At 42.9% G+C, this 27,447-nt stretch overlaps 1 protein-coding gene across 1 annotated transcript in view; it reads left to right on the plus strand.

Moving 5' to 3' along the window:
• The window catches only part of stum (stum, mechanosensory transduction mediator homolog), a 31,874-nt gene extending 4,707 nt beyond the window's left edge, over positions 1 to 27,167 (plus strand). Inside the window, exons 2-3 of the mRNA XM_014205227.3 lie at positions 12,231 to 12,410; positions 26,696 to 27,167. Of these exons, the coding sequence (XP_014060702.1) occupies positions 12,231 to 12,410; positions 26,696 to 26,730 (215 nt within the window). The 3' untranslated portion in view covers positions 26,731 to 27,167. The remainder of the gene's footprint in view (positions 1 to 12,230; positions 12,411 to 26,695) is intronic.
• Positions 27,168 to 27,447: the final 280 nt, after the last annotated feature.

Here is a 27,447-nt window from a genome sequence, read left to right on the forward strand (position 1 = left end):
AATTAAGTTAAATGAAATCTCGTTAATTGGCACTGGATTTGATACGGCTATAATTGAAAGCAATATATTTAAAAAATCTGACGAAAGAAATGAATATCTGCTAACTTGTTTGTCAGCACCTTTCACCAGCAGCTTTCTAGAGAGAGAAATTAGGCTAGCTTTAGAGGGAGACCAGATAGTGTGACTGGGACTGTGGACAGAGGAATGGGGATTCATTGGTTGAGGGAAGTAGCATTGGTTTTTGTCTCATGTGATCCTTATCTGTTTGGCGAGGCTGGTCCAAATTGAATTCAGTTTCAAGATCAATGACTAGTCATAGGAATACCCTTCAAAGATATGCCAATGGAAACATTAAAATTGGACTTTGGTATCTGCTTTTTTAACTGTTCAGACCTGTTCTCATTGTTGGCTACATGAAGCTCCCTAAATGTAAAAACAGTATATTTCAAAGAACAACTGTTCTAATTATTGGTCTTGATGGAGAATTAAAGAAAGCCTCTTATTTTTTGCTCAATCTTTCTTTACCTTTGCGTCTTCCCGTCTTTTACAACAAAGGTATTGTGAAGGATGTCCATTATAATCTGATCAACAAGTGAGACAGTTGGAGGTACTGTATCACTCTCCATTAGTTTTCACACAATGGGAAGACCACTGTAACCTTGGACAGGATGTGTTTTTTCTTCTTCTGTGGATACATCATATAATAGCATTCTGACAATGGCAAACCATTACAATGCGATTCATAAAATTAAAAAGGCAGCATCAAAAACAACGTAGGAAAACCACAGTCAAACCACAGGAGCAACAGGCCATGTGTGGCTTCTCTCTGTCCCCTAACCTGTTACAGAGTAGTTGTTATTGGCTCCTTTAATCACAAGGCCTTCTGAATGGTTACAGGGCCCCCATTGTACCACTCCCATTGCTCCCCCCCCCCCCCCCCCCCCCCTAGTACGCTGCAGTTTCCATGACAGCAGGTAGAGCTACCAGAACAGAAGGCTGTTCCTACCATTAAAGGTCTTCTCTATGGATGGCTGTGCCTTTCTTTCTGGTGACACTGCGCAGGAGTAGGACGCATAGCAGGGGGAGATTATGGGCTGTTTTAGGGAAAGCTAATTGCATACACGACCACTCACATTTTTAAACCCAAGATGCTAGACCTGCATAGAATATGAGCCATGACTTGAGTGAACGCAGTAGGACATACACTGATTGTACAACACATTTATTTGCTCTTTCCATGACATAGACTGACCAGGTGAATCCAGGTAAAAGCTATGATTCCTTATTGATGTCACTTGTTAAATCCACTTCAATCAGTTTAGATGAAGGGGGGAGACTGTTTAATGAAGGATGTTTAAGCCTTGAGACAAGACACGGATTGTGTATGTGTGCCTTTCATAGGGTGAATGGGTAAGACAAAATATTGAAGTGCCTTTGAACAGGGTATGGTAGTAGGTGCCAGGCGCACCAGTTTGAATGTGTCAAGAACTACAACGCTGCTGGGTTTTTCAGGCTCAAAAGATTCCCGAATTGTCCACCACTTAAAGGACATCCAGCCAACTTGACACAACTGTTGGAAGCATTGGAGTTAACATGGGCCAGCATTCCTGTGGAATGCTTTCGACACCTTGTAGGTCATGCCTCAACGACTAGAGGCTGTTCTCAGGGCAAAAGGGGGTGCAACTCAATATTAGAAAGGTATTCCTAAGGTTTTGTACACTCATTGTATATCTTACAGTACAGTACTGGCCATCTAACACACTGGAAACAAGCTTTATTAGGACTGAGAGAGAAGAGAGATGAGAGAGAGAGAGGAGAGATGAAAGAGAGATAGATGAGAGATGAAAGAGAGAAAGAGCGATGCCATGGAGATGCTTGGTTTGGCATTGGTCCTGCGACACAGCTGGCTTACAGATCCTCACCCCAACAGAAGCACAGAGAACTGATGTTTCACCTTTTAGATGAGTAAGATAACATCAGACACACTTCTTCCATCTCTACCATCCATCCTGCTTTAATACTGTACGGAAACCCGGTGGCCATCAGAAATGTAAATACACTGGGCCAGAACAAATTGCCGTACGTGGTGAGTGGTTACAGTGAAGTGTCAGAGTAAGTACGGTACGAGCTGCATGCTGGATGATTAATGACAAACCCCCTCTAAGCAATAAATGTGAGCCTTCCTTCCCAGAAGCAACTTAATCAGCTCCATCTAGACACATGCACATTTCCATTACTGGAAACAGAGGAAAATTAGGTCTTAGTAGACATCGCAAAATGATTCATAAGAGCAGAGATCCATCATATGATGCACAAGCGTCGGGCTGCATGAGGACATGTTTATATCCTCCCCCAGTCTCTAATTGTGTTGACTGAACTTACAGAATGGCTTTGTGTCTTGGTTTGGAAAAGAGAATAACATGTGGGTTTATTTAGAAGTAGACAACAGGCTACGCCTGCTGTTTCAGTGTCATGATGTCACGTCCTGACCAGTATAAGGGGTTATTTGTTATTGTAGTTTGGTCAGGACGTGGCAGGGGTGTGTTTGTTTTGTGTTGTCGGGGTTTTTGGGTAGTGTTCTATGTTTTGTATTTCTATGTTCTATTTTCTATTTTTTCTATTTCTATGTCTAGTTTATTGTTTTGACCTTCAATTGGAGGCAGCTGTTCCTCGTTGCCTCTAATTGAAGGTCCTATTTAGTAGGGGTGTTTTTCATGGGGTTTTTGTGGGTAGTTGTTTCCTGTTTTGTGTTCGTGTTCGTGTACCTGACGGGACTGTTTAGTGTCGTTTTTTGTATACGTGTTTCTTTTGTTTTCCTTCTTGAATAAAATAAGAAGATAGGTTTACACGTTCCCGCTGTGTTTTGGTCCAATCCCTACGACACCCGTGACACATGAGTATTTGTGATCTTGGTTGAGCGTTGACAAATTAATATCAATAACAACTATTATTCAATGGGAATGTTTTAAAATCAAACCTCAGAGACTGTTCAAGTCTCTCCCTAACACAGAACCCAAACCGGCTGTGCGAGTGCGCCACCGAGCACACATTTATTTTTGTCCCCCCACACCAAACGCGATCATGACACGCAGGTTAAAATATCAAAACAAACTCTGAACCAATTATATTAATTTGAGGACAGGTCGAAAAGCATTAAACATTTATGGCAATTTAGCTAGTTAGCTTGCACTTGCTTGCTAATTTGTCCTATTTAGCTAGCTTGCTGTTGCTAGCTAATTTGTCCTGGGATATAAACATTGAGTTGTTATTTTACCTGAAATGCACAAGGTTCTCTACTCCGCCAATTAATCCACACACAAAATGGTCAACAAAATCGTTTCTAGTCATCTCTCTTCCTTCCAGGCTTTTTCTTCTCTTGACTTTATATTGCGATTGGCAACTTTCATAAATTAGGTGCATTACCACCACTGACCTCGTTCGTCTTTCAGCCACCCACGTGGGTATAACCAATGAGGAGATGGCACGTGGGTACCTGCTTCTATAAACCAATGAGGAGATGGGAGAGGCAGGACTTGCAGCGCGATCTGCGTCAGAAATAGAACTGATTTCTATTTTAGCCCTTGCTCGTATTTTAGCAGATGCTCGTTTGCGCGCGCGAGCAGTGTGGGTGCAATAAATGAATAACATAGATTTCTAAATGTATTTTGCAATGCTCGCGCACACGATGCGAGCGTTGTCGTCAGCCTGTTAGAGTTTACTACATTGTAAACGAGGAGCTCCATGCCCTTGATAAAGTGCGGTCTAATACCAATGGGAGAAAGGTGTTTCTTGACAGGTTTTTGCACTTTCTTGTGGATGAAGATATATTCTACAACCCACCACAATTGCAACAGATGAATAGAGTTGATATGATATTTGGATACTGTTTTTTCAAACACAGTCAATCAATCTAATATAATTTAATTCATACTGGATCCCTACACTGTTTGTAAAAAAGGCACTATGTAGAACCTAAAAGGGTTCTTTGGCTGTCCGAATATGGGAACCCTTTGAAGAACCATTTTTTGGTTCCAAGTAGAACCCTTTTGGTTCCAGTTAGAACTCTTTTGGGTTCCATGTAAAACCCACAGAGGGTTCACCATGGAACCTAAAATGGTTCTGTGGTGGCTAATTTCTGCATTACCAAATGAGGAGAGTTACAAACTTCACACACCAGCCAGAGTTATACGTAAACTACATCTTTAATAATAAGAGCTTTGCAATAGCACTTGACTTTCAATGATGCGCCATTGAAAAGTGACAACACAAAAGTACAAAGATCTTTTATAGCCAAGATACACCCCTCTCAACGTACATGACGAACAACAGATACATAGAATGGTCACAAGGTTAAGATTTGTATGAAAGATATCTATAAAACATAGCAGACAGCAACTGCTGTGTCAACAGTTTTCATTGTATAGACCAGTGTCTGGTCCTCCTACTCCAAACTGGAACCGTCTCTCCCTGGTACGGTATAGAACAGAACCATTAGCTCATGTTCTCTGGAATGCTCTTTAGGCTTTATTACCCAAAGACATTGTAAATCTCCTGCTATCTCATAGAAGCCCATCCTCAGTAAAACACACACACAATAGTTAACAGAATACTCTATTCTGTTGAATAAAACAACCATTATAATACAATACAAGCATTATAACATAATCCTGCAATTTTCCACGACAGTTCTCCTTTGGGGCACCCGAAGAACCCTTTTGGAACCCTTTTTCTAAGAGTGTATCTGTACTACATTCTGGCCATTCAAACTAATCAAATTAGATTGGTCATAAATTATAGCACCTGCAGCCTGTTACTGTATGGCGGTGCTGTCACAGGCCCAGAGTGCATGCTACACTTGTCCTTGAGCTTGTGTCCCTTTTTAAAATCATAAATTGAGGTCACTTAAGCACACATTTTCAATTTCCGGTCTGCATGCTGGAAAGACTCTGACAATAGTGCCATCATGGCAGGCTACACATCTCCCATGTGCCCAACCTCAAGGCTAATCCCACGTCTCCCAGACATACACACACACACACACACACACACACACACACACACACACACACACACACACACACACACACACACACACACACACACACACACACACACACACACACACAGAGAGAGATTGAGAGAGACTGTTATCTACCTGTCATACACAGTTTGTTAGTGTCTAGGGATCAGAAACACAGGTAGGCACAGACAGTACTGAATGTGGGGTTTTGCTTTGATGCAAGTTAACCGTCCACTAGTTATACGCTATCCCAATATGTTTGGAGGCGGTATAATCTGAACAAATTGACATGTGGCCCTCTCCAGCCAGCTAGAGCATGGATGTTGTAGTATGCCGCCATAATGAGAGAGCAGATCTGTTGAGAGAGCAGATGTTGAGCCCATGTAGGCAGGCAGGCCCAGTGAAAGTGTGGGTGGTTGCCTGGGTGAATGATTGATCGGCTGTGTCAGCTAGTGCTAGAGCAGGGATGGGCAACTGGCGGCCACGGCCCCCATTTTCTATCTAGGCCCGCAGATTAATCCCCCCCCCCCCCCCCCCCCCCAAAAAAAAAGTTAGGGTCTCAACTTAATGTTGAGAGTTAGAATAGTACAATACACAAGTTGCAATTTTGAAATTTGGTTGTGCATCAGCAATTTTTCTCTTGTTGTCAGTCCATGGTCAAATTACTGTCCAGGAGGGGGGGCATTGATTTTGTTCTTCACACTCACTCAGATATCGTATTCAAAACTGCAAACATTTCTCTCCATTATATGGCAAATTGAGTAGAAAAGCAGGAAATTAGCTTTAAAGCTGCACATTTTTCTCCACCCCACGGCAAAACGAGTAGAAATGCATGAAATTTGTAATAACATTTCAAAAATCTTCCCTCTGCCCCATGCCAAAATGTGTAGAATTGCAGCAAACTTGCTTTAACACTGAAACATTTTCTCTACGTTCCATGGCAAAATGTGTAGAATTGCAGGAAATTAACTCCAAAATGTCCATTTTTTTCTCTCCATTGTCAAGACGGGGTGGTCGCATTTTTTTGTTGTTGCTCAGAACAAAATTTCACTTGGGTTCCCAAAAAAGGCTAGGGCCGAGTGAGTGAGTGAGTGAGTGAGTGAGTGAGTGAGTGAGTGAGTGAGTGAGTGAGTGAGTGAGTGAGTGAGTGAGTGAGTGAGTGAGTGAGTGAGTGAGTGAGTGAGTGAGTGAGTGAGTGAGTGAGTGAGTGAGTTGGGATGGGATTGGAGAAGGGATGGGAAGGGGCGGGTTTGTTGTGAGGCAAGGGGAGTATGTTTTTAGCCAAGGTTAAATTTAGCAGAGGTCATTTTCTATTTCAATCTCGGCATATCCAGTTTTCTGTTTCTGTGTGGGTGAGTAAATACCAGCCTGTGAACTCTTTAAGGCCTTTGGCTAGAATCCAGTTTCTTCATTAATTTGGTGCCACCCGAACATTAGTAGATTTACTTTACAAAGACAGGGTATCTAAATGTTGTGTGTAAATGACCTTTTTGAATCATTCTGGAACTACACCATGTACAATGTTCAATAATAAATGTGAAAAACAATGCTTTGAATAGCACAGACGAGTAGATTGAAATCATGAAGGACAAGCTTTTTAGATTATCCAACAAATTAGTACCTGGACTGAAGTGTGGAATAACATAAGACACTCATTGGTGCTCAGTACTGTTGACATTGTTTGAGTGTTTAAAAAGATCTCTCTCTCTCTCTCTGCTTCTTCAGCTCAGATGAGTTCCCCTCTAATTCTGTCACAAGTGGTCCCTTCCAAGGCCACTCACAGTGAGAGTTTTCTATTTCTCTCTTGTCGTCATTCTCAAAAAACAAGGACTAAACAGGATAATTAACCTCCCACTTTTTCAGTGGGCACTAAGTGTGAACGCTTGAGAAAATTACATTCATCAGCGGCTTAATGCATGAGAACGATGACACTCACCATCCCCCTGTCTCACTCCACACACAGACTCTGTGCAGGGGTGGGCGGGAGAGGGTGGGATGGGGTGAGGGGGTGAGTGAGTGAGTGAGAAGGGGCTTTGGTGAGAGAGGGAGACAGAAACAGAAACAGAGGAGAGTATTAGACCTCAGGATAAGACCCAGATGCAGACAGTTCGAAGTAACAAAAGTTTATTACAAAAACAGGGGGCGGGCAAACGACAGATCAAGAGCAGGAAGAGGAGTCTTGTTCTGAGCACAGACAGTGCAGGCGGCGACGAAAGTGGAGACATCCGGAACCATGGTGAGCCACCAAAAGCATTGTTGCACAAAGGCCAGGGTCCGACTGGCCCCCCTGGGGTCCGGTTGGGAACGCTGAGCCTCACGGACCTGGTTCTCTGTACCCCAGACGAGGGTAGCCGACAGGCACGAGGTAGGAAGAATGGCCTCGGGGTCCAAGGGAGTAGAAGCAGGACAATTGCGGCGTGAAAGCACGTCCGGCTTAGCATTCTTAGACCCCGGGCGGTAGCAGATGGTGAAATTGAACCGGGTGAACAACAGGGCCCATCGAGCTTGCCTGAAACGTGCAGCTGCACTCTGGACGTGGGTTATGGCCAATCCACCACAGCGCTCACCTTTCCCAGATCCATCTGCACATTCCCAGCAGCGATGATGTATCCAAGGAAGGAGATGATGGAGCAATGGAACTCGCAAATTTCGGCTTTGATAAACAGCTGGTTCTCCAGAAACCCTGTAGGACTTGTCAGACATGGAGAACGTGTTCTTAAACTGAGCGGGAAAAGACAAGGATATCGTTGCGGTAGATGAACACAAACCAGTTCAACATGTCCCGGAGAACGTCATTAACTAGGGTGTGGAACACAGCAGGAGCATTGGTCAAACCGAATGGCATCACCAGGTATTCATAGTGTCAGTGTTAAAGGCTATCTTCCACTCGTCACCTTCCTGTATCTGTACCAGGTGGGAGGTCTTCCGCAGGTCTTACTTAGAGAAGATAGTGGCCCCCTGGAGCAGCTCGAAAGCCGATGCGATGAGTGGTAGCGGGTAACGTTTTTGAACCGTGATGTCATTGAGGCCCCGGTAGTTGATGCACGGGCGCAGAGGGGGAGGCAGAAGGATACCCCCTGCAGTCAGGAAGTCCTTGATGCATGTCTCCATAGCCTTGGTCTCTGGACCCGACAGTGAATACAGCCGCTCCTGGGGTAGTGTAGTGCCCGGGAGAAGGTTGATCCTGCAGTCATAGGGTTGATGCGGAGGAAGCGAAGTGGCCCGGGCCTTGCTGAAAACCTCCTGGAGATCCTGGTACTACCGCGAGAACGGTTGAGAGGTCAGAGGCTTCTTCCGAGCCCACAGGAAGATGTTCCCGGGGCAGGCTGCGCCGACTTCAGGTAATGGGCGTGGCAGAACGGGCACCAGACCCCAATAGTACCCGCAGTCCAGTTGATAAGGGGATTGTGGCGCTGGAGCCAAGAACACCCCAATACCACGGGAACCTGAGGAGACTTGATGAGCATAAACTGTATAGAGTCACTGTGGTTCCAGGACACACACAGGTGGATAGGAGTAGTATTGTGGGTAACCCAGCCTATGGAGTGCCCATCCAGTGCTCTAACGTCCAGGGGACTGGAGAGGGGCTGAGTGGGGATGCCCAGCTCAGACACCAGGGTGGCGTCCATGGAATTCTCGTTGGCCCCAGAGTCAATGAGAACCCAGAGAGATTTAGACTGAGTCGCCCAACAGCAGGTTAGCATGGAGAGGGGTGCGAATAAGGGGAGAAGAAAAACTCTCCGTGTGGCATACCAGAGTACTCGTAAACTACTGATGAGCCTGGTCTATTTAAAGGACCGGTAGACACATAATGACCGGCAGTTCCGCAGTACAGACAACTCTGGGTGTTAAGTCTGCATAAGCGTTCGGCTGGAAACAGCCTAACTCTGCCGAGTTGCTCCGAAAAAGGTGAGTCGGCAGACCTCAGAGACTATCGGGGGACCTCGGGTAAGCTCGGATCCTCGGGGACGTATACGCCGGGGACTTCCGGAGTTCCTCGGAGGCAAGGTGGGATCCTTTGGCGAGCGATTGGGACTGGAATCAGACCTCCTCTCCCTCCTGTTCCCGTAGCCGCCAATCGATCCTTAACCTCCTCCAATAATCCATTAAGGAATATGTCGAACAGGGACTCTGTGTTCCAGGCACTCTCGGCAGCCAAAGTGCAGAAATCAACTGCATAGTCTGCCACACTGCGGGAGTCTTGGCGAAGCTGGAGTAACTTCCAGGCAGCCTCTCTCCCAGACATGGAGAATCAAAAACATTTTTCACCTCAGCCACAAACTCCTCCAGGATGAAACGCACAGCAGATTGTTGTTCCCACACCGCAGTAGCCCAGGCAAGAGCCCTCCCGGACATTAGCGTTATGAGATACGCTATCTTCGAGTGCTTTAGGGGAAGGACAAGGGCTGCAGCTCGAAAATGAGGGATCACTGGGAGAGAAACACCCGACAGGTTCCTGACCCTCCGGCGAAGCGTTCCGGAGGACTTAAGCGGGGTTCTTGGGAAGCCAGGGTGGCCTGGAGAGACGCACTGCTGACAGCGGTGTTACTGGGGGGGGGGGGGGGGGGGGGCTACTGTTGTGGCCGGCGGACTCATAGATAATCCGCAGAATTGCTTCAGCACTGTATTCAAGCCACAGTCATGGCATTCTGCCAATGTCTGGAATCAGTCCATAAGACCTCTGAGTATCTCCTCATGTCTCTTAATGGTGGCTCCTTGGGAGGAGATGGCATTGTGGAGCTGGTCTGAGTCTGCAGGGTCAGTAATTGGTTCCCCATTAATCACGCCATCCCTTCACATGGTTTAAGAATAGGTAAAGACACATTCACATATGAAGACAATGTTCCATTCTGTCCTCTTCCCTTTCTGATATTCTGCATAGCACCAGGGACATGTAAAAGACAAGCCTGACCTCTCCCCTCTTTGGGCCCCAAGTGACTGAGCCCCAGCTAAGGGAAAAGTGCAACTGCCAACATTCATTATCCAAAGGGATACATTCTAATGACAAGTATCTCACATAAGCATATTATGCAAATAAAACATCTTAATTATCTATGTTCCCCAACTAATTCTGATTCATCCGCCACACTTGTTAAGGGGTAGAACGACATATTTTTACCTTGCCAGCTCAGGGATTCAATCTAGCAACCGTTCAGTTACTAGTCCAATGCCCTAACCACTAGGCTACCTGCCGCCCAAAATGTTTTGTTCTAATGACAGCTTTAACGATGTATGTTATTAGAAGTGTCATTGCAGAAAGCTCTTACTATCTGTGACCAGATGCTGTAGGGCAATTCCATGGTTACTTTCGTTTATTTAGTAAATATTTTCTTAACTCCATTTTCTTAAAACTGCATTGTTGGTTAATCTCTGAGACTGAGATTTCTCACTTTAAAATGTATTCCAAACAAAACACCAATGATTGCAAATTTTAACAAACCATACAACTCTATGCACAAGGACTACTTTTAAAAATGTCTACTGAAAATTTGACAAAAGCATATTTACTTGGACAGTGCAGATGCAAAGTTTTCTGTGAAAATTGTTAAAAGTAGTCCTCGTGCATTGAATTGTATGGTATGTGGAATTGGCCTGTACTAACTAATTTAATCAAAACAAATCAAATTGTATTTGTCACATGCGCCGAATACAACAGGAGTAGACCTTCCTGAGATTAACCAACAATGCAGTTTTAAGAAAATGGAGTTAAGAAAATATTTACTAAATAAACGAAAGTAAAAAATGAAACAAAAAAAATGACACAATAAAATAACAATAATGAATCTATATACACGGGGTACCGATACCGAGTCAATGTGCGGGGGTACAGGTTAGTTGAGGTAATTTGTACATGTAGGTAGGGGTAAAGTGACTATGCATAGATAAACAGCGAGTAGCAGCAGTGTAAAAACAAAAAGGATAAAAATGATTTTTTTGAGGCTAGGTGCAGTTTGTGCCAAGAGACATACCTTTCTGGTCGTGGATGGTACATTACAGAGTGTATATAAAACACAGGAAAATCTTGTTTTTGGCTGCACTGGGCCTGTCAGAGGATATGTTGTGACTCTCACATTCCTGCGTGTGCTCTGTTCATATTTTGAATTACTGAGAGGAGACAATTTTGCATCATCTCTCACCATGGCATAATTTTGATTTTTAATCACCCTCGTCTGATTATCTCTAGATCAGTATGGTATGGATGAATTTCCAGTAGGATATCACCTTGATTTGAAAAGGACAGCAATTAAGCAGCATGTCAAGTCAGTCTGAAATCAACCGACCTGTCATGTTCATTCTTACATACATAACCCTCTAAATTATTTGGATGACATCTTCATATCAATCAATTAAAGAGCATTTCACAAAGATTAAGATGATGTAAGTCTGTTAAGTATAGTTCTCCTAAATTAGATTTTGTGTAAAATTGAGCCTACCATTCTGATGCAATTATGAAATGGGCTCATCTGAACAAGTCAAACTTGGCACAGGAACAGTGAACACAAGGACTGCTAGTCCCCTGCTGCTGCCTGTTGGTTGTTGAGCTCTTTCCCTGTAAATCATGTTTATCTGCCTGCAGAGGAAATTTGGAGGCTATTCTTAGCCTGATTGGCCCGTTGTAAAGGGAAAGGGAGGCAGATCTCTGGCAGTGTACTTACTCTGTGTCTCGTTGGATTCTCCAGTATGATTAGTGGTATGTCTCATTTGAAAAGACAGATTAAAATGAAACATAGTGGGAAAATGGGAGGATATTTATTTGTTCACTTCCTTTAGCTGTTTTTTTTTGGCGAAAGTAACATTGATTTATAGGCCTGGCAGTTAACCATTGAGAATAGTTCATATTCTGGAAACACTTAGAATAAATGACCTTGTATGAGGTTTGGTTCAGATCACCATAGGCACAAACACGCTCACTATACTGCCGCCATTGACCTCGACAGAGTAAGCCAGCTGTGGTATACTTCAAGCTTATTATTTAACCTTTTCCTAATTGACTGGACAGTGTTTTAGGCCATAAGTCAGTTTAAATAGTGTTGCACTGCTGCATGTGAATTAATATTGTATTTGAAACTTCCTTTGACCTGCTCCCTCTCTCTTTGATCTCCCTGTCCTTTTGAATATTCTTCAATATTCTTTGTAGCAAATCATCAGAGTCCTAATATTTTGTGTGTGCGCGTGCGTGCGTCTTTACGCCTGCATTTTCTCTTCACAGGTACATTCGTGTCGGCCTTCACGGTGCTGTGCGGAGCGCGGACGGACCTGCCCGACCGCCACATGTGCTGTGTGTTCTGGCTGAACATCGCAGCAGCCTTCATCCAGATCCTCACAGCCATCGTCATGGTGGGCTGGATCATGAGTATATTCTGGGGCATGGACATGGTCATCCTGGCAAGTATGTGTCACTATGTATCATGCCTTTAGACGTGATTAATTTAACTTTTGAAAGTCTATGTGTATAAAGCTTATTATTGTGTATCAAAGGTCTATACAGGACATTTTCGAGCAGGCCATCATAAGACGGGTCAGAAAAGGTCCAGAAAGGTCATATTGTACCCCACACATGTACTGAACACAGATTTTCAGCTGCCATTGGGGTGGTGTTATAGGTTGCCTAGATGCAGGCTGAACAAATACAAACATTATTTTGTCCCCCCTGTCAATAAAATGTCTAAACAGTAAAAGAGATACAGAGGTAGGACTGGAGCCTGGCCAGTAGGCTTAAATCACCAATAAAAAGTTCGGACACACCTACTCATTCAAGGGTTTTTCTTTATTTTTACTATGTTTGACATTGTAGAATAATAGTGAAGACATCAAAACTATGAAATAACTCATACGGAATCATGTAGTAACCAAACAAGTGTTAAACAAATCAAAATATATTTTATATTTGAGATTCTTCAAAGTAGCCACCCTTTGCCTTGTTGACAGCTTTAGACACTCTTGGCATTCTCTCAACCAGCTTCATGCATTTAAATTAACAGGTGTGCCTTGCTAAAAGCTAATTTGTGGAATTTCTTTCTTTCTTAATGCGTTTGAGCCAATCAGTTGTGTTGTGACAAGGTAGGGGTGGTATACAGAAGATAGCCCTATTTGGTAAAATACCCATGTCCATATTATGGCAAGAACAGCTCAAATAAGCAGTGAAACAACAGTCCATCATTACTTTAAGACATGAAGGTCAGTCAATCTGGAAAAGGTCAAGTTTATTCAAGTGCAGTCGCAAAAACCATCAAGCGCTATGATGAAACTGGCTCTCATGAGGACCGCCACAGGAAAGGAAGACCCAGGGATACAGTGGTTCTTCCTTTAAAAGTTGCGACATACTGCAGCACACCTTGCGGGCTACCGCAGAATTCTATGGAACGTTATTTATGTGTCAGCCATTGTTGCAATTAATGCTAAACTTAATGCTAAACTTTCAAAGAATCTTGGCTGATTTATTTTTTTTTTTTCCATGATGTCAAGCAAAGAGGCACTGAGTTTGAAGGTAGGCCTTGAAATACATCCACAGGTACACCTCCAATTGACTCAAATGATGTCAATTAGCCTATCAGAAGCTTCTAAAGCCATGACATAATTTTCTGGAATTTTCCCCCTGGAAATGTGATACAGTGAAATAATCTGTCTGTAAACAATTGTTGGAAAAATTACTTGTGTCATGCACAAAGTAGATGTCCTGACCGACTTGCCAGTAACTATAGTTAACAAGAAATTTGTGGAAAATGAGTTTTCATGACTCCAACCTAAGTGTATGTAAACTTCCGACTTCAAATGTATGTATTTATTTATTTATGTGGAAGCAGCAGCACTCCTTAATTGTCCAGGTCAAATTTCCCCTTAGTACAATAAATTGTATCATATGGACAGTTTTATGAGTTTTTCTTGACCAGGAACACTCCTGGTTCTGTTCATAGAGGGTTGGTATGGTATTATAGTAACCCTCTGCCCCTGAACACTTTCCAGCCCCAGCCCCAACAGATAGATTGTTTTTTTTGTGTGGTTTGATGGGTACCGTAATTATCTCTCTCTCTCTCTCTTCAAAGCTCACCGCAGATTGAATTGCATTGCTAAATGTGTTTTTCTGAATGAGAATGTCAAAATACTAGAATAGATATTTTGGCTCCCATTGTGCATGACGTACTTGGCGTATAGACCCCAGTTAGCGTTTGTGGCTGGGACCTACTCTTTGTTACTATTTCCGTCGGCCCTGCAAGCTGTGTTGGCTGGAACTGTGTGGAGTACCAGCACTAGCCTACATTGCTACCATCATGCCGCACAAAGTTAAAGAAGTTTGGAGTAATGGAGAGGACAGTGTTTTGTTAACACAGGTGCGTTATCTTTTAAATCAACAAGATGTCCAAGCAATTATTACAGCAACAGGAAAATGGCTTCAAATGATTTGTCCAAAACTGGTGGACTCAACTAACAAAAGAATTAGCGATCTGACCAGAGAGGTCCTAGACTTTAAGAACAGTTTGCAGTTCTTCCAGGGAGAGGTGGATGTCATGAAAGAGACGCAGCAAGATGACAACAAACTGTAAGTCCACGCGAGATGACAGAACTGTCTGTGAATCATTATTACAGGTGACTGGGAAAACAGACTATCGAGGGACAATCCAGGAGGAATAACAAGGTTGTGGATGGCATACAAGAGTCTCCACTTGAGACCTGGACGGAGTCTGAGGACAAAGTGAGAAAAATGATCACCGAAAGCTGCAGATGGATCATAGGAAGATTGAGGTGGATCGCGCCCACAGTTCTGAAAAAAACGGTAACGTGCCCAGGTGAGAGACCCAGGCCAATAGTGGTCAAGTTCCTAAGGTTCAAGGACAAGATGGCTGTTCTGGAGAGAGACAAGAACTTGAGAGGAACCAAAATCTTCCTCAACGAGGACTTCCCAGCTATAAAAGCTGCCAGGGGGTGTGGGGAAATTGCTTACATCTGCTACGACAAGCTCATTGTCCACCCTCCCTCCCAAAAGCCTGGAATGACTGAGAGAGGCAAGCTTCCGGGTCAGTAGCTTCAGCCCAACATCACACACACATACACACACACATACACACACACACACACACACACATATATATATATATATATATATATATATATATATACACCAACTGACATTCACAAGTACTTCGCTACTATGGCCTATTTATTACCTTACCTCCTTATTCCAATTGCACACACTGTATATATATTTTTCTATTGTGTTATTGACTGTAGTTTTGTTTATCCCACTCTGTGTTGTTTTTTGTCACACTGCTTTGCTTTATCTTGGCCAGGTCGCAGTTGTAAATGAGAACTTGTTCTCAACTGGCCTACCTGGTTAAATAAAGTTAAATATTGTTTAAAGTTAAATATTGTTTTTATATACTTTTATTTAATTTTGGATCCTGCAGCACTGTTGGGCTTAGTTGCTGTGAGCGCTGCTGTCTGTCCCGGGATCCTGCCAGATTCCGCATAGTGGGAGAGACCCGAAAGCCCAGCTAGCATAGCTCGGTGGTCTCAAATGGAGGTCGCTATTGAACATTTCCAGCGCTGCAAGAGCTGTGTTTACTTTGCTTTGTTCCGGGACAATGTGGACTGCGCTGACTTTCAATGTAGCAACTGCATTGCTTTGCGGAGGACTACAGGAGCGAAGTGGCTACTCTAAGCAAGCAAGTAGCAAACCTACACAAACTACCAGGGAATCCACGCACGCATACTTTTTCTTTTTCTTCCACCCCAGTAGCCGGATGCCGCTCTGGTGGAAGTTTCGCTGCCATGTCGGCTCTCCACAGCCGACTGGCCGGTGCTCAGCAGGGTTCCGTCCCCGAAGGGGTCTCCACATTCCCTGGAGAACGGCGCTGTTCTCGACCCAACCAACCAGCCATGGAGGTACATCACTCGCTGTGGAAGTCGAAGAAGGCATCCTCTGTCATCGGGGACTCCTTGGAGATGTTCAGCCCTGATCTGACACAGAGCAGAAACAGCTTTGCCGCCCTGGATCCAGAGGTTCCGGCGCTTTCTTCCTTGGGGGATTCCCATTCAAGATCGGATCCGGAGGTACCTGCGTCTTTGTCCTCGGTTCTGTCTCCCTCTCCGGTGGCTTCTACCTTGGGTTCAGATCTTCTGAGCTCTTACCCTCATCAGACCGTGAGGCTGCCTGAGAGACTGGCCCATTCAACATCACCAGCTGTCATCATAGGCAGCTTTATGGTGAGAAACATCTCGGTTCCCAAGGCAAAAACCCTGTGCTACCCAGGAGCATGAGTACAGGACATCACAAGGCTGCTTCCGACTGTTCTACAACAGATGCCGGGAGCTGACACTGTCATAGTCCATGTGGGGTCAAACGACATCAGGAGGGCTAACTCAGAACATTTGAAAACTGATTTTTTTAAAAACTAATTTTAGTATTAAAAGACTCCAAAAAACAGCCAATAATTTCAGGTCCAGTACCATCGTTGGGTTGTGGGTATGAAAGATTCAGCAGACTGCTGGCATTACACATCTGGCTAAAAGATTATTGTAGCTCTGCTGGAGTCACTTTTATAGATAACTTTGACACCTTCTGGAAACAGAAGATACTCCACAGGAATGACAGAGTCCATCCAAATCATCGTGGCTCCTGGACTCTGTCCACGCATTTCAAGGCTGCGCTGAAAGTGTGACTTTTCAATGATCCAAGACCAGCTCAGTTAATCCCTACCATTGTGACAATGAGTCGTCATAATGCTGCATTATGATTATTATTTTATGTGCCCCTAATTGCACCAAATACCTCTGTTTATCCTACAGCTATTGTATGCATTAAACATGAGCCTATGAACCAGAGTTACACTGTTAGCACTTAGGCAGTGTGCCCTAGTAAGAAGACCACTTTGTGCAGCTCACCCTGCACTATCATCTCCAATATAAATAACATGAGCAAGTCTACTTCTGATAAGCTTCCCAGTAAAGCATTAAACACAATCAAGCAACCCAGAAAAGTGCTAAAAAATAGCTCATATTAACATATGCAGCCTGAGAAACAAGGTCCATGAAGTCAATAACTTGCTTGTAACAGATATAATTCATATTCTATCTCTGAAACTCACTTAGATAATACCTTTGATGATACAGTGGTAGCATACATGGTTATAACCTCTACCGAAAAGACAGAAATGGCAACGGGGGCGGTGTTGCGGTCTATATTCAGAACCACATTCCTGTAAAGCTTAGAGACTTGTTAAATGCTGTTCAAGTAATATGGCTACAGGTTCATCTGCCTCACATAAAGCCCATTCTTGTTGGAAGCTGTTATAGACCACCAAGTGCTAACAGTCAGTATCTGGATAATATGTGTAAAATGCTTGATAATGTTCAGGTTGTCAGTCAACCTACAGTGAGGGAAAAAAGGATTTGATCCCCTGCTGATTTTGTACGTTTTCCCACTGACAAAGAAATGATCAGTCTACAATTTTAATGGTAGGTTTATTTGAACAGTGAGAGACAGAATAACAAAAAAATCCAGAAAAACACATGTCAAAAATGTTATAAATTGATTTTAATGAGGGAAATAAGTATTTGACCCCCTCTCAATCAGAAAGATTTCTGGCTCCCAGGTGTCTTTTATACAGGTAAGGAGCTGAGATTAGGAGCACACTCTTAAAGGGAGTGCTCCTAATCTCAGCTTGTTACCTGTATAAAAGACACCTGTCCACAGAAGCAATCAATCAATCAGATTCCAAACTCTTCACCATGGCCAAGACCAAAGAGCTCTCCAAGGATGTCAGGGACAAGATTGTAGACCTACACAAGGCTGGAATGGGCTACAAGACCATTGCCAAGCAGCTTGGTGAGAAGGTGACAACAGTTGGTACGATTATTCGCAAATGTAAGATACACAAAAGAACTGTCAATCTCCCTCGGCCTGGGGCTCCATGCAAGATCTCACCTCGTGGAGTTGCAATGATCATGAGAACGGTGAGGAATCAGCCCAGAACTACACAGGAGGATCTTGTCAATGATCTCAAGGCAGCTGGGACCATAGTCACGAGAAAACAATTGGTAACACACTACGTCGTGAAGGACTGAAATCCTGCAGCGCCCGCAAGGTCCCCATGCTCAAGAAAGCACATATACATGCCTGTCTGAAGTCTGCCAATGAACATCTGAATGATTCTGAGGACAACTGGGTGAAAGTGTTGTGGTCAGATGAGACCAAAATGGAGCTCTTTGGCATCAACTCAACTCGCTGTGTTTGGAGGAGGAGGAATGCTGCCTATGACCCCAAGAACACCATCCCCACCGTCAAACATGGAGGTGGAAACATTATACTTTGGGGGTGTTTTTCTGCTAAGGGGACAGGACAACTTCACCGCATCAAAGGGACGATGGACAGGGCCATGTACCGTCAAATCTTGGGTGAGAACCTCCTTCCCTCAGCCAGGGCATTGAAAATGGGTCGTGGATGGGTATTCCAGCATGACAATGATCCAAAACACACGGCCAAGGCAACAAAGGAGTGGCTCAAGAAGAAGCACATTAAGGTCTTGGAGTGCTCTAGCCAGTCTCCAGACCTTAATCCCATAGAAAATCTGTGGAGGGAGCTGAAGGTTTGAGTTGCCAAATGTCAGCTTCGAAACCTTAATGACTTGGAGAAGATCTGCAAAGAGGAGTGGGACAAAATCCCTCCTGAGATGTGTGCCAACCTGGTGGCCAACTGCAAGAAACGTCTGACCTCTGTGATTGCCAACAAGGGTTTTGCCACCAAGTACTAAGTCATGTTTTGCAGAGGGGTCAAATACTTATTTCCCTCATTAAAATGCAAATCAATTTATACCATTTTTGACATGCGTTTTTCTGGATTTTGTTGTTGTTATTCTGTCTCTCACTGTTCAAATGAACCTACCATTAAAATTATAGACTGATCATTTCTTTGTCAGTGGGCAAACGTACAAAATCAGCAGGGGATCAAATACTTTTTTCCCTCACTGTACCAGGGTAGTTACAAACAGCACAGGAATTAAATCATCAACATGTATTGATCACATCTTTACAAATGCTGCATAAATTTGCTTTAAAGCAGTATCCAAATCTATAGGATGTAGTGATCATAATATAATAGTGTCACGTCCTGACCAGTAAAAGGGGTTATTTGTCATTGTAGTTTGGTCAGGGCGTGGCAGGGGGTGTGTGTTTCGGTGTTTTGGGGTTTAGGTTCTATGTTCTCTATTTCTATGTTTATATCTAGTTTTCTATTTCTATGTTGGGTTTTTGGCAATGACCTCTAATTAGAGGCAGCTGGTTGTCGATGTCTCTAATTGGAGGCCATATTTAGTTGTGTTTATTTCACTTGTGTTTTGTGGGTGGTGTTTTCCTGTATAGCCTGTGTTGCCTTACGGAACTGTTTAAGTGTTATCTTTAAATAAATTAAGAAGATGAGCACTATACCCGCTGCGCCTTGGCGCTATCCTTACGACATCTATGACAAATAGCCATATCTAGGAAAACCAAAGTTCCAAAGGCTGGGCCTAATATAATGTATAAGAGGTCATACAATAAGTTTTGTAGTGATTCATGTGTTGATGATGTAAATCATTTTTGCTGGTCTGTGGTGTGTAATGAGGAGCAACCAGATGCTGCACTTGACACATTTATGAAATTGCTTATTCCAGTTATTAATAAGCACACACCCATTCAGAAAATTGATGTAAAAACTGTTAAATCCTATTGGATTGATGAGGAATTTAAAAATTGTATGGTTGAGAGGGATGAGGCAAAAGGTATGGTAAATAAGTCTGGCAGCCCAACTGAATTGGCAAATGGACTGCAAATTAAGAAATCATATGATTAAACTAAATAAATAGAAAAAGAAACTATACTATGAAACAAAAATAAATTATAGTAAAAAGCTTGGGGGCACTTAAATGAAATGTGTTGGGGATAAAAAGCCAACTCGGCTCCATTCATTTAATCAGATGGTTCACTGATATTGCCAACTACTTTAATGCCTTTTTCATTGGCAAGATAAGCAAACTTAGGGATGACAGCAACAAAGCTGATACTACACATCCAAGTATATCGGACCAAATTTTGAAAGACAGGAGTTGTACTTTTGAATTCCATAAAGTCTGTGTGGAAGAGGTGAAAAAAGTGTTGTCTATCAACAATGACAAGCCACTGGGTTCTGACAATCTGGAGGGAAAATTACTGAGGATAATAGCAGACGATATTGCCTCTCCTATTTGCCACATTTTCAATTTAAGCCTACTAGAAAGTGTATGTCCTCAGGCCTGGAGGGAAGCTAAAGTCATTCAAGAATAGTAAAGCCCCCTGGCTCAAATAGCTGACAAATCAGCTTGTTACCAACCTTAGTAAACTTCTGGAAAAAATGGTGTTTGAACAGATACAATGCTATTTCACAGTAAACAAATTGACAACAGACTTTCAGCACACTTATAGGGAAGGACACTCAACAAGCACAGCACTTACACAAATGACTGATGATTGGCTGAGAGAAATTGATGATAAAATGATTGTGGGGGCTGTCTTGTTAGACTTCAGTGCACATTTGACATTATTGATCATAGTCTGTTGCTGGAAAAACGTATGTTTTGGCTTCACACCGCCTGCTATAATGTAGATAAAGCGTTACACAGAGGGTGTTCTTTAATGGAATTCTCTCAAACATATTCCAGGTAGAATCAGGAATTCCTCAGAGTAGCTGTTTAGGCACATTGCTTTTTTCAATCTTTACTAAGACATGCCACGGACTTTGAGTAAAGCCAGAGTGTCTATTTATGCGGATGACTCAACACTATACACGTCAGCTACTACACCGACTGAAATGACTGCAACACTTAACAAAGAATTGCAGTTAATTTCAGAGTGGGTGGCAAGAAATAAGTTAGTCCTAAATATTTCTAAAACTTAAAGCATTGTATTTGTGACAAATCATTCGCTAAACCCTAAACCCTAAACCTCAATTATATATTGTAATGAATAATGTGGAAATTTAGCAAGTTGAGGTGACTAAACTGCTTGGAGTAACCCTGGATTGTAAACTGTCATGGTCAAAACATATTTATACAACAGTAGCTAAGACTGGGAGAAGTACGTCCATAATAAAGCGCTGCTCTGCTCTGCTCTGCACCTTGACTACTGTTCAGTCGTGTGGTCAGGTGCCACAAAAAAGGACTTAGGAAAATTGCAATTGGCTTAGAACAGGGCAACACGGCTGGCCCTTGGATGTACACATGTACACAGAGAGCTAACATTAATAATAATAATGCATGTCAATCTCTCCTGGCTCAAAGTGAAGGAGAGATTGACTTCATCACTACTTGTATTTATAATAGGTATTGACATGTTGAATGCACCATGCTGTCTGTTTGAACTACTGGCACACAGCTTGGACACCCATACATACCCCACATGACATGCCACAAGAGGTCTCTTCACAGTACCCAAGTCCAGAACAGACTATGGGAGGTGCACAGTACTACATAGACCCATGACTACATGGAACTCTATCACACATCAAGTAACTAATGCTTGCAGTAAAATTTGATAAAAAAAACGGATAAAAAAAACACCTTATGGAACAGAGGGGACTGTGAAGCAACACAAACATAGGCACAGACTCATGCATACACACACAACATACGCACTATACACACACATGCACATGGATATAGTACTGTAGATATGTGGTAGGGGCCTGAGGGAACATAGTGTGTTGTGAATGTATTGTCATGTTTTTTAAATTGTATAAACTGCCTTAATTTTGCTGGACCCCAGGAAGAGTAGCTGCTAATGGGGATCCATAATAAATACAAATACAACTCTTCACTATTGCTGCAGAACTTTGCTATAGAGCAATATCAGTTCCCATTGGCTGTAGTGACCATAACATTGAGGTAATAACAAGGAAAGCCAAAGTGCCAAAGGTTGGGCCTAAAGTAATTTATAAGAGATCATACAAAATGTTTTCTCAGGACTCTTTTGTTGAACATGTAAAAAAATGTATGTTGGTCTGTGTAGGAGGAAGTGAATCCACATGCAGCACTGGAGGTATTTGTAAAATTATTAATTTCAATTGTTGACAAGCATCCACCTGTTAAGAAATTAACTGTCAGAACTGTTAGAGCCCTCTGGATTGCTGATGTATTGAACAATTGTATGGTTCAGAGAAATGATACAAAAGTAGAGCCCTCTGGATTGATGATGAATTGAACAGAAGTGAAATTACAACATTGAACAGTGAACCAACATATTTTTGTACATTTTTTGTTATTTAACTCGGCAAGCCAGTTAAGAATAAATTCTTATTTACAGTGACGGCCAAACCCTAACCCGGACGACGCTGTGCCAATTGTGCGGCACCCTATGGGACTCCCAATCACGGCCAGTTGTGATACAGCCTGGAATCAAACCAGGGTCTGTAGTGACGCCTCTAGCACTAAACTACTGTTATCCATCAATAATGATAAGCCACAAGGTATAGACAACCTTGATGGGAAACTACTGAGAATGGAGCTGTAGCAGACTGTATTGCCATCTCTATTTGCTATATCTTTAACTGAAGCCTAAAGGAGTGCGCGTGTCCACAGGTTTGGAAGGAAGCTGAAGTAATTCCACTACCTAAAAATAGTAAAGCACCCTTTGCTTGCTCTAACAGCTGCCCAATCAGTTTGCTGCCTGCTCTTAGTAAGTTGATGGAGAGAATTGTGTTTGACCAAATACAATGCTATTTTTCAGAGGAAAGTTAACTACTGACTTTCAGCATGCTTATAGAGAAGGGCACTCCACTTGTACTGTACTGACTCAGATGACTGATGATTGGTTACAATAAATGGATAATAAGATGATACTTGGAGTTGTATTATTCGATTTCAGTACAGCCTTTGATTTTATTGATCATAAGTTATTGAAAAAACTCACATGCTATGGCTTTACATCACCTGCCATCACATGGTTGGAGAGTTATTTATCCAATAGAACCCAGAGAGTGTTCTTCAATGGAAGCTTCTCTTACATCAGATATGTACAGTGCGATGTACCTCATGGCAGTTGCCTCTGGCTGTTACTCTTCTCTATTTTTACAAATGATTTTCCACTGGTCTTACACAAAGCTAAAATGACTATGTATGCGGATTATTCCACTCTCTGCATGTCAGCACCCAAAGCCAGTGAGCTCACTGAAATTGTAAACAAGGAGTTACAGTCAGTATCAAAATGGGTGATTAATATAAGCTGGTCTTAAATACATCTAAAACTAAACACATTGTATATGGTTCAAAACATTCTCTAAGACCTAAACCTCAACTGGAGTTGTGTGTAAAGGGTGTGACCATTGAGGAAGCTAAACTCTGAGGTATAAGATTGGATGTCAATTATCATGGTCAATTCATTTTTGACAAAGTTGTTGTGAAGATGGGGAGGGGTATGTCTGTTATAAAACGATGTTCTGTGTTTTTGACGCTAAAGTCAGCTGTACGAGTTGTTCAGGCTCTGGTCTGGTCCCATCTTGATTACTGTCCTATAATATGGTCCAGTGCAGCAAAGGAAGACCTAGCAAAGCTGCAGCTAGTTCAAAACAGAGCAGCACACCTTGCCCTTAACTGCACATACAGAACTAACATCAACAACATGCATGCCAGTCTTTCCTGGTTGAGGGTTGACGAGCGATGAACTGCTTCTCATCTAGTTTTTATGATAAGTATTAATGTAATGAAATTCCAGATTGCCTGCATAATCAAATAACATTCACCCATACCCCACAAGACCTGCTACCAGGTGTCTCTTCATAGTCCCCAAGTCCAAAATGAATTCACGTCAACACACAGTATTATACAGAACAATGATCGCATGGAATTCCTTTCATGTCCAATTACTCAAGCAACTAACAAAATGACCTTTAAAAAAAATATTAAGCAACATCTCATAGAACAGCGGGGACTTTGAGGGGACACACACATCATTGTTTGTTGTTGTATTGTTTGTATTATTATTATTTATACATTTTTGTTGTTGTACATGTATTGTTTTTATATTGTTGTACACTACATGGCCAAAATGTATATGGACACCCCTTCAAATGACTAAATTTAGCTATTTCAGCCATGCACACAGCCATGCAATCGTCATAGACAAACATCGGCAGTAGAATGGCCTGTACTGAAGAGCTCAGTGACGTTCAACGTGGCAACGTCATAGGATGCCACCTTTCCAACAAGTCAGTTCGTCAAATGTATGCCCTGCTAGAGCTGCCCTGGACAACTTTAAGTGCTGTTGTTGTGAAGTGGAAACGTTTAAGAGCAACAACGGCTCAGCCGCGCAGTGGTAGACCACATAAGCTCACAGAACCGGACCGCCAAGTGCTGAAGCGCGTAAAAATTGGCTTTCCTTGGTTGCAACAGTCACTACCGAGTTCCAAACTGCCTCTGGAAGTAACGTCAGCACAAGAACTGTTCATTGGGAGCTTCATGAAATGGGTTTCCATGGCCGAGCAGCCGCACACAAGTCTAAGGTCACCATGTGCAATTCCAAGCGTCGGCTGGAGTGGTGTAAAGCTCACCGCCATTGGACTCTGGAGCAGTGGAAACCCGTTTTCTGGAGTGATGAATCACGCTTCACCATCTGGCAGTACGACGGACGAATCTGGGTTTGGCGGATACCAGGAGAATACTACCTGCCCAAATGTATAGTGGCAGCTGTAAAGTTTGGTGGAGGAGGAATAATGGTCTGGGGCTGTTTTTCATGGTTTGGGCTAGGCCCCTTAGTTCAAGTGAAGGGAAATCTTAACACTACAGTATACAATGACATTCTAGACAATTGCAATTGCAAGGTCGAATCCCCAAGCTGACAAGGTAAAAATCTGTCGTTCTGCCCCTGAACAAGGCAGTTAAGCCACTGTTCCTAGGCCGTCATTGAAAATAAGAATTTGTTCGTAACTGACTTGCCAAGTTAAATAAAGGTAAAAAATAATAAAGAATTCTGTGCTGCCAACATTGTGGCAACAGTTTGTCTGTCACGACTTCCGCCGAAGTCGGTCCCTCTCCTTGTTCGGGCGGCGTTCAGCGGTCGACGTCGCCGGCTTTCTAGTCACCACCGATTCATGTTTCATTTTTTGATTTGTTTTGTCTTCATTGTACACACCTGGTTTCCATTCCATAATCATTGTTCCTTATTTAACCCTCTGGTTTCCCCTTTGGTTTTGTGCGTGATTGTTGTTGTCAAGTTGTCTCGTTTATGTGCTCTGGATATTTGTTCTCCTTGATGGAAGATTGTTTGTTGAGTAAAGTTACGATTATTACTCATCTCTGTGTCCTGCGCCTGACTCCGCCTTACCCACATCACCTAGACTTTTGACATTGGGGAAGGCCCTTTCCTGTTTCAGCATGACAATGCCCCCATGCACAAAGCGAGGTCCATACAGAAATGGTTTGTTAAGATCAGTTGTGTATTTTACATTTGTGTGACTGTCCTTGTCTATCAGTGTTTTGTTACTTGTCATCCTCTGTGTTTTTTGTGGACCCCAGGAATAATAGCTTCTGCCTCTGCAAAAGCTAGTGGGGATCCAAATAAACAAACAAACCCCGTTCTTCCCCTTGCACTCTCTTGTGTCTGCTTTATGTTATCACTTGAGACAGTATTTTATTCAAGTGAAGCTACATTAGCTACATAGTTCTCCCCATGCATCCCACTGATATTTCTTAGATAAGCTTGGATTACATTATTATAGTTCTCTCCCTCCAAGCCACATAAAGGGATGGACTCATTGGAATCATGACAATTACTATTGTTTGCCTAGAGAAGAGGTCTTTGTCAAGATAACAGTGTGGTATTAATTGCTCTGTGTGTGGGAGGAAAAGGCTGCTCCCAGAACACTGTTGAGCATTTTCATGCTGTTATTATCAACCCTGTTATTGAATCTAACCACTTAGCTCTGGGTCCTATCTTCTGTCTTGTTTTCTTTCCATATCAAAGAGGGTTGTTTTCAACAGTGTTTCTTACTATAATAGTCTTTGTCAGAACATTTCCTAGAACATGATGTGCCACTGTGCAGTACACCTGTAGCTTGTCATGGTTTCAATACTAATTTCTCTGGGTTTCTTTCTTTGCTTGTCCTCCTAAACGGATGAAAGTTTCTGATGGTACGTACTGTATGTGTCGTACTACACAGTCTTTGTGTTTCCACCAACATGTTGCTGCCTCCTCTCACTCGCTGCCACCATTGCTTTTTTCCTGCTCCATCGACTCCATCTCTGCCAATGTTCCTGTTCCTCCCACCACCTCCCTTCTGGCTGTCTCTCACACTGTTCGGCTTTGCTGTCCTCCATCATGCTCGTTATAGCGGGCGTCATTGACAGGGCCAGAAGGGAGAAATAGCTGGGAGTGCCCTGACTCCGTCACAGCATGCTTTGCAACTAGCAGCATCACAGTTCAGAGAGGACGCTATACTCTCAGCAGTGCATGTCTGGGAAGATTTCTCAAGAAGATTTTTCAGTATAGATTCAAATTTCGTTCTCTTATATATTAAGGTTTCATTATTAAGCATTTTCCAGCTTGCTGCATGGCTTTACTCAGTTTGCTCAGGCTATTCAGGGCTCACCTGCACCGTTGCACTCAATGTGTTCAGGTGGTGTGTTCACCAGTCTACTTATCGACCTGTAACCTCACTGTGTCCTGTCTGTCCTCCAGGCTATAGGGATCAGGGGGTTCCCCAGCAGGTTTGAGCCCAGCTCAACGTTAAGCCTGGATGTACGGTTGTCTCCTAGCATCCCCCCGGCCAACTGGGGCAGAGAAAGAGCTGCGAGGAGGCCTCACAAATGGGCAGGGAGCCAAGGCAGGATGATATTCACAGGCTTAACCCTACCCTACCTACTGTACCGTATCGCCTACTGCTACAACTGCTGCTGCTCCACTTCACAGCTCATTGGTGGAATGAGGAGCACGTCGATATCGATGGAAAGACGTTTTCTACACACCCCGAAGCGTCCTGTGAAAATAGAGAAGAATATAACACAATAGAATATAAATATGTGCCAACTGTATGTACAGTACTGTACCGTGTGCTAAGGACTATCTACCCTGTCTGGGGCAAAATTCAGTGTTCGGTGGTTTTTATGAAAAGTTAAATGTGCAGTTTATTCCTTTTGTGTATATTATCAGCTGTTTAACCACTCACTTGACTAGTAGACTTCAATAGTCTGAAGATGGTATCAGTGTCTGTTAAGCCCTCCAGGACTGTATAGTGTGTGACGTTATTAAGACTTATGGCAAGTGGAGATGATCTTGTTTTATATACAGTAATATTCTGCATGGATACCTTGTGTATCATTCTTCAGATATGTCTATCGTATTTAAACTACTCACATCACACACAGACATGAATAGCCTTCTGTGACTTTGTATTACTATTTATTGGTTGTCGTTTTTGTGAAACATCAATG

The sequence above is a fragment of the Salmo salar genome, chromosome 06 (genome assembly GCF_965601325.2).
Source record: "Salmo salar chromosome 06, fSalSal1, whole genome shotgun sequence".
NCBI classification, from domain to species: Eukaryota; Metazoa; Chordata; class Actinopteri; order Salmoniformes; family Salmonidae; genus Salmo; species Salmo salar.